This window comes from Lutra lutra, chromosome 9, assembly GCF_902655055.1.
Source record: "Lutra lutra chromosome 9, mLutLut1.2, whole genome shotgun sequence".
Lineage (NCBI taxonomy): Eukaryota > Metazoa > Chordata > Mammalia > Carnivora > Mustelidae > Lutra > Lutra lutra.
Genome location: NC_062286.1, coordinates 89,415,936 through 89,427,318, shown reverse-complemented (window position 1 = coordinate 89,427,318; position 11,383 = coordinate 89,415,936). Strand labels below are relative to the sequence as shown.

General features: G+C 36.8%; 1 protein-coding gene across 8 annotated transcripts in view; it reads right to left on the bottom strand.

The window, feature by feature from the left end:
• Positions 1 to 275: 275 nt before the first annotated feature.
• LIMS1 (LIM zinc finger domain containing 1) overlaps positions 276 to 11,383 on the bottom strand; it is a 145,230-nt gene continuing 134,122 nt past the window's right edge. For 6 of the 8 annotated variants that reach the window (XM_047745303.1, XM_047745301.1, XM_047745299.1 and 3 more), the window contains 9 exons: positions 10,159 to 10,225; positions 9,227 to 9,347; positions 8,659 to 8,808; positions 6,499 to 6,649; positions 5,923 to 6,015; positions 4,616 to 4,664; positions 3,202 to 3,277; positions 2,827 to 3,019; positions 618 to 825 (listed from right to left, as the gene is read on the bottom strand). In XM_047745303.1, the coding sequence (XP_047601259.1) occupies positions 2,872 to 3,019; positions 3,202 to 3,277; positions 4,616 to 4,664; positions 5,923 to 6,015; positions 6,499 to 6,649; positions 8,659 to 8,808; positions 9,227 to 9,347; positions 10,159 to 10,225 (855 nt within the window). In that variant the 3' untranslated portion in view covers positions 618 to 825; positions 2,827 to 2,871. Of the gene's footprint in view, positions 826 to 2,826; positions 3,020 to 3,201; positions 3,278 to 4,615; positions 4,665 to 5,922; positions 6,016 to 6,498; positions 6,650 to 8,658; positions 8,809 to 9,226; positions 9,348 to 10,158; positions 10,226 to 11,383 lie in introns of all 8 variants that reach the window. The other 2 variants (XM_047745300.1, XM_047745297.1) reach the window with 1 other exon arrangement.

The following is an 11,383-nucleotide window of genomic DNA, read 5'->3' as shown; positions in this document are numbered from 1 at the left end:
ATTTTTTTGCACAAAATTTAAAAAGGCATACTATTAGCAAGCTAAAACTACTGGGTTAAGTAATTGTATTAAGGAAGAAGTTCACAAGGAGAACAAAATATAAAACTAAGCATAATTATTGCATTTAACAAAAAAATGAAATCAAGTAGTTCTAAATGCACTTGTTTTTTGTCTTAGTAATATGTATATTTCATTTTATAGCTACTAGCTATTAGTCTGATAAACATACTCAGATTCTTTAAGATTTGTTTTTCTTGGCTGGTTATTTTTCTTCCTTCTATCCTCCCCAACAGCAGTTGGAATTATTTTTCTTTCAAATACAAAGTAAAATAATGTTTCTATTTTTATCTGAGTCATGTGAAAGCTGATTCCTTACTTCCATTTTTAAGTTAAATTAATTTTTTTGGACCTTAATTAAAATCTAACATCTAAACCGTGTGTTTTTTTTTTGCGGTTAAGTACAATCTATATTTTGACAAATTGATAAGGGTTATTAACAAAAGCAAATCTTGATTTCATGTGTGTTTTAAATATGATTACACAAGCTTTTTTTCTTTTTTAATGAGAAGAAGGAGATGAAGAAAACCATTTGTACAGGCCCTCTTCACTCTCAACTATTTTAAGATACAGCTTTAAATAGTGTGGATCAAGTCAAATAATGTTGGTAATCTCTTTTCTTTGCATAGAAGAGAATAAACAAATAAAGGAAGTTATTTCCTTCCTAAGGTCTCAGCTAGTTTCTTAAGTCTTTTCTTCAGCTCCAATGGAAATTTCTCATAGCACTTCTTACAGACTGGCTTCATGTCAAACTCCACAAATTTATTCCTAAAGACAGTAACAATAATAAAAGAAATTAGGAGAAATGTATTTGACACAGATATATAAATAATGTGAGGTAATTTTACTGAAGTAAATGAAGACACTATATGATGACATTGAAATTCCCAGCAAAAAACTGTATTTCTAATCTCAACTTCTGTCATTTTGGTAGATGTAGAAAATTGTCCTTATAAATATATCTTATACATCTATCTGTGTAATAGAGGATGTACATTACATTTTAGTCTGTGCTACGAATACAGGAAATCTAATGTCAATGTAATTTAGGTAAGTAAAGTCAATCACACATTAAAGTACCATGAGAACACTTTAAAGAACAGTTATTTAAAGCCCAGAGTTGTATTTCTAATTTGAATGACCTTCTCTTTGTTGAAAGCAAATTAATCTTCATTAATATTTTAAATTAGGTAGTTATGAGGTTTCATCTTTCCTTACATAAAATGGTTTGATTTCTACCTCCAACAATGACAAAAAATCATTTTCAAAGAAAACTTAAGTTGTAATGGGTTATTTTGGTTAGCTGTCTGACAGAAAGGATGACAGGGGAGATATGAGAAAGTTTTTAATCACCCTTAAGAAACAGAAATGAAACTGGTTGCCTGTGGTTCCATTTTGTGAATGGTCAGCTGTATGGAGAACTCAACTCTTTTTTTCTAAACCTAGAGCAATTCACATTATCAATCTATTTGTGAAACAGTTCTGGAGAAGCCAGGTTTTTAGATAGCTTTCTAACTGTTATGCATTTCCAATTGGTAATTAAAAATAGCTTCTTACTGCTGGAGTCTAGGGTGTTAAACTGTGAACTGAGGAGATACACAACCTTGTAACTTGTACATTTTCCTAACTTGTTTTCAGGTGGCATTGCTGGAACAAGGCTAGTGGCACATTGTTACCTATGGCAAATGATTAAATCTGATGATACAATTTTAAAGAACAAAGTTAATACCAAAGTAAATTCCTAATCATATAGTTAATAAAATTAAACTTTTATTCTCAAGCATTACATGGTAGTTATTCCCTAGCTGTTTTTCACAGAGATCTTAATGCTGACAGAAATTCAAATGATGTTATTTTTCCACTGACCGTTTGATTTAAATGGTACTCCTGACTTACAATTTTCTCCCAAAGACTGCTAGCATGAAAGCTATAAAAACTGCCATTTTTTGGATGAGGGAAATATTATCACTGCTTCCAGAGATACTGTAAAGCAAACTTCAATGGTTTTAGTTTTGTATTTGAATTTTAATTCCTCTTTATGGAAGGAAACATGAAAACTGGAATAATAAAAAACTTTCGGAGCTCAGAACACAATGGTAACCATGAAGAAACAATGGGACAATCATGCCAGTAATTCGAAACAATTTCAAACATTGAAATACTTCCCATAAAGATCAGGAATAAAGTAGGGTTGGAAAACATCAAGAAAATGAATTCATAAACAGCAGCAATGAGCACTCTATGAAAGTGTATACAGACACCAAAGACAGTAGATATCTTATTATATAGAGTAGAGGGTCTTTGCTTAGATACAAAACATGCTGAAAGGATTTAATACAGAGCTTAGAACATGTGACACTTGGAATTCATCAAATAAATCATTTTAGGCAAAGAAACCAAAACCAGGATTTTAGAAGATTATAGTCAGCAGAGAAAAATACTTTAAAAATTTTTCTCAGTATCTACTAAATAGAGATTGGAATTCTTCCCTTTGTATCCATTTTTGGAAAAAATAAATCTATACCACATCGTGATATGAACAAAGAGATGAGGGAGTCAGCAGATTAAGGGAAATAAGTGAAGTACAAGCTGGTTTTAGGTGGGGATTTTAGTAATGTAAGTTTTAATAATTTTAATAATTAGGCAGAAGAACCGGCTCTACATGGGTCAAGTACTTGTATTTCAAGCTGTGACAGCTACAAATATATGCCAAAAGAAACAAAAAAGCAAAAGACCAAAATAGAATAAAACATACTCTAAAGGACTAACCAAAGAAGAAAGCAGTGAAAATGATGACAGAAGGGACAGAAAAGTTTACAAACAGACTGGCTTTTTCTTTTTCTGCTTGTCCTTATCCTTTGCTTCTCTCTCCCGTTTGGCAAGTCGCCTCTTAAATTCTTCTGGCATTTTTTCATAACAGTGTTTGCAGACTGGTTTTAGATCAATTTCAACAAACTTATCCCTTTGAACAGGACAAAGAAGGAATAGAAGAAAGAACATAAAACAATTAAAGGAAGAACCTTTACTTTTGGAAGGGACACAAAGAATAAGGAATCAATTCTTTTTTAAAACTCCAAATTTTATAAAAAGTTACCCCAATGGTTTCAGTCTTAGGATTCACACTGGACTAAACTGTAGACTTACTTGAGTGTTAATTTAGTGTTGCAGGTAGAACAGGCAAAACAGTTCACACACCAGGCCTTATTAAGAGCAGAGACCACTAGAGAAGGAAGAAAGAGATCGGGTCACACACATTGGTATGGAAAGTGGAGCTGACATTTTCAACTCTGACAGAGCTAAGGTGGCTTCCATAACAGTTGGAAGAGGTTCTCAAGAGGTTTAATTGCAAAAGTATCACATGACTAAAAATCTCAGTGCCATTAATGTTTACCAAACCAATCAAATTAATTAATTAATTAAAGGCTATTTTTTCACATTACTAGAAAAACTGAGCCCTTATGTCTTCCATGACTATAGGCTGGTTCACCTTAGGGAAGATTAACAGTGGCTTTTTCAATCTTTATTTATAGTTAATATTTTTCTTTGAGTATCCTGTGAGACATATAAACGGTATGTACCATGTCTTCCCACTAAAGCTTGTCCTCTCACTCCCGTAGATGCTGGGGTGTACATTTAACATGTACTATATCACTCAGATGCACTTTTATGGCACAGGGCCTGCCTATGAGCACATTTGCTGCTACCTTTCCATGCCTACTGCCACTGGCCCAACAAAGAAATAGGGACTAGATAAGTAATTTTTAAAAATCCAGACATTAACTTATTTGCCTATAGAAACTGACAAAAAGAAGCATGCTTCCCTTCCCTTCCCAGCTTCTCTCACCTGACAAATACCTCACGTAGGAGGGAGTTAAGTTTTGCGTTCTATGGCGCTGAAGATTGCTCTTCTGAACTACTCCTTTTGCAAACTGCATCATGGGCAGTGTATTGCAAAGTATTTCCCGAGTTGGGTTCTCTGACGAGAACCACAAAGCATGCTGAAAACAGGAATGTTTAAACTTTGCCAGGAAGTTTCTAGCAGAATTGTGCTAGCGACTATTAGCAAACACAGCTGCTTCCTTTCTGTCCCAGTTAATCAGCCCTGCCTAATTACTGCAATACAAGGCTGGTAAGCCAAGAAATGTCTACAGAAAACTGCCAGGTTTTAGCATCTGCAGGGTTAAATGGACTCTCGCTGACTACCATGACAGATTGAGTTGTTCCTAATAAATACTGCTCTACAGCTTCCAAGTTATGTAATTCCAGGGGATGGAAATAGAAACAGATCTCAAGGTTGGCTGTGAATGTTCCCACAATATCTACCATAACAACCCTGTGGCAATACCCTAAAGTATTATTATACAGGAGTAACAAATCCATCTCTTAGGATATTAGCATTTCTGCTATGGATTACTTGCAAAGTATGCCAAAGGAAAAAGAAGTAACTGATAATGATCATATTCCAAGCAATATAAGTTATTGAACTCTTTCAATTTTCACATTACCTAAGTGTTCTTTTGTCAAAACGATGGCATATAAAATTCCTACAGATACCTACCATCACCTTCTATAACACGGTTGCAATGGAAACAAACATCACCAAATAGCTGAAAGTGAAAAAAAAAAAAAAGTGGTAAAAATTCAAGATATGCTAGAACTAAGTTCTATTTTTTATTTTATTTTTTTAAAGATTTTATTTATTTGTCAGAGAGAGAGAGAGAGTGAGCACAGGCAGACAGAGTGGCAGAGGGAGAAGCAGGCTCCCTGCGGAGCAAGGAGCCTGATGCGGGACTCGATCCCAGGACGCTGGGATCATGACCTGAGCTGAAGGCAGCCGCCCAACCAACTGAGCCACCCAGGCGTCCCAGAACTAAGTTTTAGAACACCAAATATTTAATATAATTTCAGTTCTTTCTACCACTTAAAACAGACAGCTGACTGCCTAGATCCAGAATTTACCATTCATTACTAGCGAAAATTAGTAAAGTACATGGACTATTTTTCCTTTTTACAATGAAAATAAATTAATTTACTTTTCATTATTATCAAAAACAAAAAAGGCTTTAGAAACGTTTCAGATTTTGGGGCACCTGGGTGGCTCAGTGGTTTAAAGCCTCTGCCTTCGGCTCAGGTCATTATCTCAGGGTCCTGGGATCGAGCCCCGAATCAGGCTCTCTGCTCAGCAGGGAGCCTGCTTCCTTCCCTCTCTCTCTCTCCTGCCTCTCTGCCTACTTGTGATCTCTGTCTCTCAAATAAATAAATAAAATCTAAAAAAAAAAAAAAAAAAGTTCCAGATTTAAGGAGGCTAAAGGAAAATGACAAACCTAGATAGGGTCTAGTACTGGAGTGGAAAAAAATGATACAAGGACATTACTAGTACAAGTGACAAAATTGGAATACATACACTAAAGTATTAAAGTATTCTATCAATACTGATTAACTATGATTATGCAAAAGAACTCCATAATCTTGGGAAATATAAATTGAAGTACTTAGGGGCAAAGGACCATGATGAACTAATGTATCATCAAATGCTTCAGAAAAAATAGGTGCATATATACAAATACATACATTTGCATATAAAGATATGCGAATTTATCAAGTGTATGTTATCACAGAAACAAACACATGTAAATGATGAAAAGGTACATATATTTTTTTCAAACACTTTTTTTTTAAATTTTAAAGCCTTTTAAAAAAATTTTTATTTCAAAACCTTTCTGTGAGTCTGAAATTATTTCCCAAATAAGTTAAAAAGAGATCTCTATAGTCCAATGTACATTTTCCAAGAGATTTCCTTGTAGCTAAAATATTAAGCTCAAATTCATCTAAGTATCTGTAGTATCCAATGAGGACAATAAATACCTGGTTATAGTGGGTTTCACAATACGCCAGGCCCTTCCTTTCATAATGGCGATGTCCAAGAAATGGCTTTTCACACTTGGCACAAACAAAATGCTGAAAAAAATTGCTAGAGGTCATTTTTGAATTGCGATATTTTATTTATTTAATGAAGTAACACTCCCAAAATTAAACTAGATACATGAAGTTTGAGGTAGCTATTTCATTTGGCCAGGGCTAACCCTGTGACACTTTCCGTCTTACTTAATTCAGGTATCTTGAGCTTCTGAAAGGTTACTTTATGACACAGCCTATTTAAACAACACAGAATGAGAATAGAGGTCAAACATGTGAGTAGCATTTTTAGGGAGGGGCTGCTGCTGCATATGGACCATGACACTTCCAGCTTCAAGAAGGATTTAAGAACAAAAGAGCACATCCTGTATCATTACCAAGAGATCACAAAAGCAGTGTATATTCTATATTCTTAATTTTTTACAGAGTCATTTGTCTTGAAAATGTCCGTATTTAATCTTTAGAATCTCCTTCTCCCAGCACATCTGAATGAAAAGTACTGGTTACCCTTCACAACTGACTCACCTCCACATGCCACTGCTTGCCCATGGCATTCACCACGCGCCCTTCGATGGGCCGCCGACAAGCTCCACAGATGGGGACCCCCATCTTATCATGGCACGGCAGGCAGTACAGCTCCCCTTTCAGCTCCCGGGCATCAGCAGTCAGCTCCTTCCTGTCCACAAGAAAGACATGGCACTGAACACTACTGCCAAGAGAGAACAATCAGGCAACCAATGTGGCTAACACACTTTTTTTTTTTTTTTTTAAGATTTTATTTATTTATTTGTTAGAGAGAGAGAGAGCGAGAGCATGAGCACAGGCAGACAGAGCGGTAGGCAGAGGCAGAGGGAGAAGCAGGCTCCCCGCCGAGCAAGGAGCCCGATGTGGGACTCGATCCCAGGACGCTGGGATCATGACCTGAGCCGAAGGCAGCCACTTAACCCACTGAGCCACCCAGGCGTCCCGCTAACACACTTTTTAGCAGGTTTTTGGAGATTTCACTGTAACAATCCCTGTAACCCTTTTTCCCCTCTTACTGTTGCTCACAGTATCCTAAATTAATAGGCTTGAAGGGGTTTCAGATTCCTATCAAAACATCAATATAATACCATAATGATAAAATATACAAATAAGTTAGATCACACTGATCATATTTATCACATCTTTTTCTATTATCACATTACAATCCCTTTGTCTTCCTTAAAAAGCTAGAAGAGATTCATCACAATGCCTAGGACCGTGATGTTATCTTTCCAAAATAACTAAGGTCTAAATTTAAAGACTAGTTCCATTTACTAACAAATTGTCACAAGCTATTAAGAGTTATAGGTTAATAGAAAATACACAGATGAAATGCCCAGAACTTTCCTCCCCCAAATGCTTTAGTTCAGTATTATTTCTAGTCTCCTGCATCAATAAATATTTAGCCAGAGGTGGCCCCAATTAGCCAAATGGACTTGTTTACATTTCATTTGTTTTAAGTAATTCTTCAGAAGTGCTAATGACAAATGAACAGAGAAAAATTCCACAAAGTGGAACAGGCAAGAAAATGAGATAAGATACAAACTGATTATCACAAAAAAAGATGAGGTGGCTGTACTTATAGCACAAGGCTGTTTTCTTGATTTTTAGCTTCTCTCATCTCTCCCACCTCACAATAATTTAGCATGTACGTTCATATCGATTAAAGAAACTTTTTCCATTAAATTTTTAAAAAAGATTTTATTTATTTATTTGAGAGACAGAGATCACAAGTATGCAGAGAGGCAGACAGAGAGAGAGGGGGAGGCAGGCTCCCTGCTGAGCAGAGAGCCTGATGCGGAGTTCGATCCCAGGACCCTGGGATCATGACCTGCCAAGGGCAGAGGCTTTAACCCACTGAGCCACCCAGGCGCCCCCACCCATTAAATTTTTATATAGCAAATTTAGAAAACCACAGTCTAATTATTTATCATGAGTTTCTGAAAAAAAATTCCCTTTAGAAGTAAATAAAGCAAAATTAAATAAATGTAGTTCAAGATATTTTAAGATAACACCCTAATTATTACAACTGTAAAAGTTAAATATGTACAAACAGAAGACCCTTTAAAGGTTTTTTTTTCCTTTTCTTTTTCTTTTGATCCTGTATTGAAAAATCAGTGATCAAAAACAGTTTTGGGGACAACTGAGGATATCTTACTATTGACTGAATATTTAGAGGTATGTGTAAATGTACATATGTACACACATACACACACATGGGTTGAGTGTGCGCTGTACACACTCAAAAGTGGCAAAATGTCAAGTGATGAAATTCTACGATGGGTGTTTTTTTTATTATTCTCTTGACTGCTTACAGGTGTTTTGTTTTTTTTTTTCAAAGATTTTATTTATTTATTTGACAGACAGAGATCACAAATAGGCAGAGAGGCAGGCAGAGAGAGAGAGGAGGAAGCAGGCTCCCTGCTGAGCAGAGAGCCTGATGCGGGGCTCGATCCCAGCACCCTGGGATCATGACCTGAGCCGAAGGCAAAGGCTTAACCCACTGAGCCACTCAGGTACCCCGACTTCTTATAGGTTTTAAATTTTCTAGGTTACATGTTGGAGAAAAGCAATCTGGTATGCTGGAGTGACAGAAATACAGAAAAATGTGATCTTTTATTTCTACTATCTGTGCAGTCAAAAGGGAGGGGATGGCAATACCCGCAGTTGGCACAGTTGAAATGGTCTGGATGGTACGGGTCATTCTTGAATATCAGCGGCTGCTCATCAATGATGGCATGGCACTTCTGGCAGATGTATTTTCCGAGGCCTCTGGCTTTCTCACGATTATGACAGGGACGACACAGATGTCTAAATAGAGCCGAAAACTTTTTTAGAAACTTCAATTGAAAATCTGAGGTTCTTTCTAATAATTAGAAATATGCTCCTCATATCTCTGAAGTTAAAGAAATCAGTTCTTAAAAAATCACTCCTGGCTTACCAGAGCAGAATCAAGTCACTGCTTTTTACATGAAAACTAATTTATTCCAACCCAGGTAACCCAACTGATCTTTAAGAAACTCTGGCTGATTCCCCTTCTGTTGGCCCAGGGCCACATGCAGTCTAAGATCCTCTTCTAACAGATACCAGATGAACCAATACACTGCAGTCTTGAGTCCCCTGTACCTTCAGGTCAGTGCCCTAAAGAACCGCCTCATCAGGGAAAACAGGCATGACCTTGTAGCAGTTTCTTCTCCACCCACACCTGACAAGGATGGAACACTCCTACCTCCCAGCATTCTTGACAAAGCCAATATCTGCCAGAACTTCCTGGCAGAGATCACAGCGGAAGCACTCAGGATGCCAGCTGTTATTCATGGCTTTGATCACTCGGCCAATGATGAATTCACCTGTGGGAAAGTAACACACAAAGGATGTCCAGTGTGCATCCTACTGCGGAAAGTAGTAAGGCAAAAGACACCAAGAAAGAAATGTTTAAATCGCTCTCCACGACTAGGGACTTTCTATACATGTGTTGACCACAGTAAGCACTGCATGAGGAAGAAACTCTTGTTTCATCTGAGTCCTTGTTTTGATTCTGTAGTCATATTTTCAGGTTGTCTTATCACATCTCTGATCGTGGTTTTCCTTTTCCCAATGACATACTGGGCTCTCCTGAAGGCCTTTTGTTTATTTCTGGTCATCGCTGACATAGAAAAACCTAAATCCACAGCACATTTCTTGAAACCTGTATTTAATTTCTTCTTTCACTAAACTTTAGAAAATTCTACTCAGTTTTTCCAATCTCTGGAGACCTTCTAGTAGAAGCATTAGCAACCAGTGAGGTGGTTAAAATGCAAGCAAGTGAAACACTTGTGTAACACACAGTAACCCTTAAGCATCTGAGCACCAATGTCTTCCCTGCCTCTCTCCTGGCAACCCCCAAAGTGAGCAGGTAAAGGATGAATTAACAGGGAACAAGAACATCCAAAAGATCATCTGATAAAAGTCTCAATCGGTCCTCAAATAACTTTACAGTGGATCTCCTTAAACATCATTTCTCTCTGGGTTTTGATACTCTTCCAGCTTGTTATATGTTAATAAGGGAAAGGACTAATAAGTTACCTGGATGCTGTTTTTAATGAGCACCAAACACCATTTTCACCACTGGCATAATTTTGAGACTCACTTTTTACTTTGCCATTCAGCAGTAAGACTTACCACACTGATGACAGCAAGGAGCAAAGAGCATCTGAAAGTCATGTTCACAGTACTTCCTTCCTTCAAACTGAAATAGAAAGTACGTACCATCAACTTGTACAGATGAAACAATCACAGGATGAATATAATTATTCCATGGAGACATATAGGAAAGATGTTTTTGAGTTAAGAGCTCTGCCCTAAGAATTTATAATTCTACTGAGATTTTTAAAAGCAGATGTACTTTTTTACCCTCCCTAAAGATCCAAACAACTGAGGTGAGACCTGGTACAATGGCTCCAGAGTACAAGTGACCTCCCTTTACCAATGCTAAGTCTTCTCTGGCTTGCAGACTCATCTTAAAGAGTCTAACAAGAGCCGCAGATCCCTCTCTCCAGAATACAGGTATATAACACACAAACCCTGTCCCACTTTTTTTCAGGTTGATATCTGAAATGTTGTACCATAAGCTTAAATATTTCCAGAGTAGATACTCTAGTATATTTTAGAATGACACATTTCAAAATGAGGCCAAAACCCATTTAAAAAAAAATTCTATTTTAACAGTTGGAAAAATTTGTATCCTCCGCTTTTCTCCTTGAACTATTTCCATTTCATCCCCCAAAGTTTTATTCTGGTGTGGTATTTTTTTTCCTAAACTCTATACTAAAGTCTTTGACAGATCACCCTACCATACTTCTCGGCAACTAAAATGCGTATAATGAAACTTTAAAATTTGGGGGCGCCTGGGTGGCTCAGTGGGTTAAGCCACTGCCTTCGGCTCAGGTCATGATCCCAGGTCCTGGGTTCAAGCCCCACATCGGGCTTTCTGCTCAGCAGGGAGCCTGCTTCCTCCTCTCTCTCTACCTACTTGTGATTTCTCTCTGTCAAATAAATAAATAAAATCTTAAAAAAAAAAAAAAAAAAAAAACTTTAAAATTTGTTTTATTTTCTGAACCCATAAGGCTCTAAAACCTTCTTTTTCTTCTGGATTAAATTATCATTACAGTGATTACTAATACATAAATGGTCAAAACATGAGTATGTCAAAATGTTAAATTTTACTTGCCACTATTTGTTTACTTGAAAAGCCTATCTTAATGAGATGAGCAGGGCTCCTCTTCCCCTCACAATTATTGCATGTATCCAAGGATAAATATGACTTACATTGGAAGAGTCAGGGTTCAACACTAATTTCTATTTTGGGGGCTGCTTTTACCCTCTTCACATAAGTCACGAGAATTAT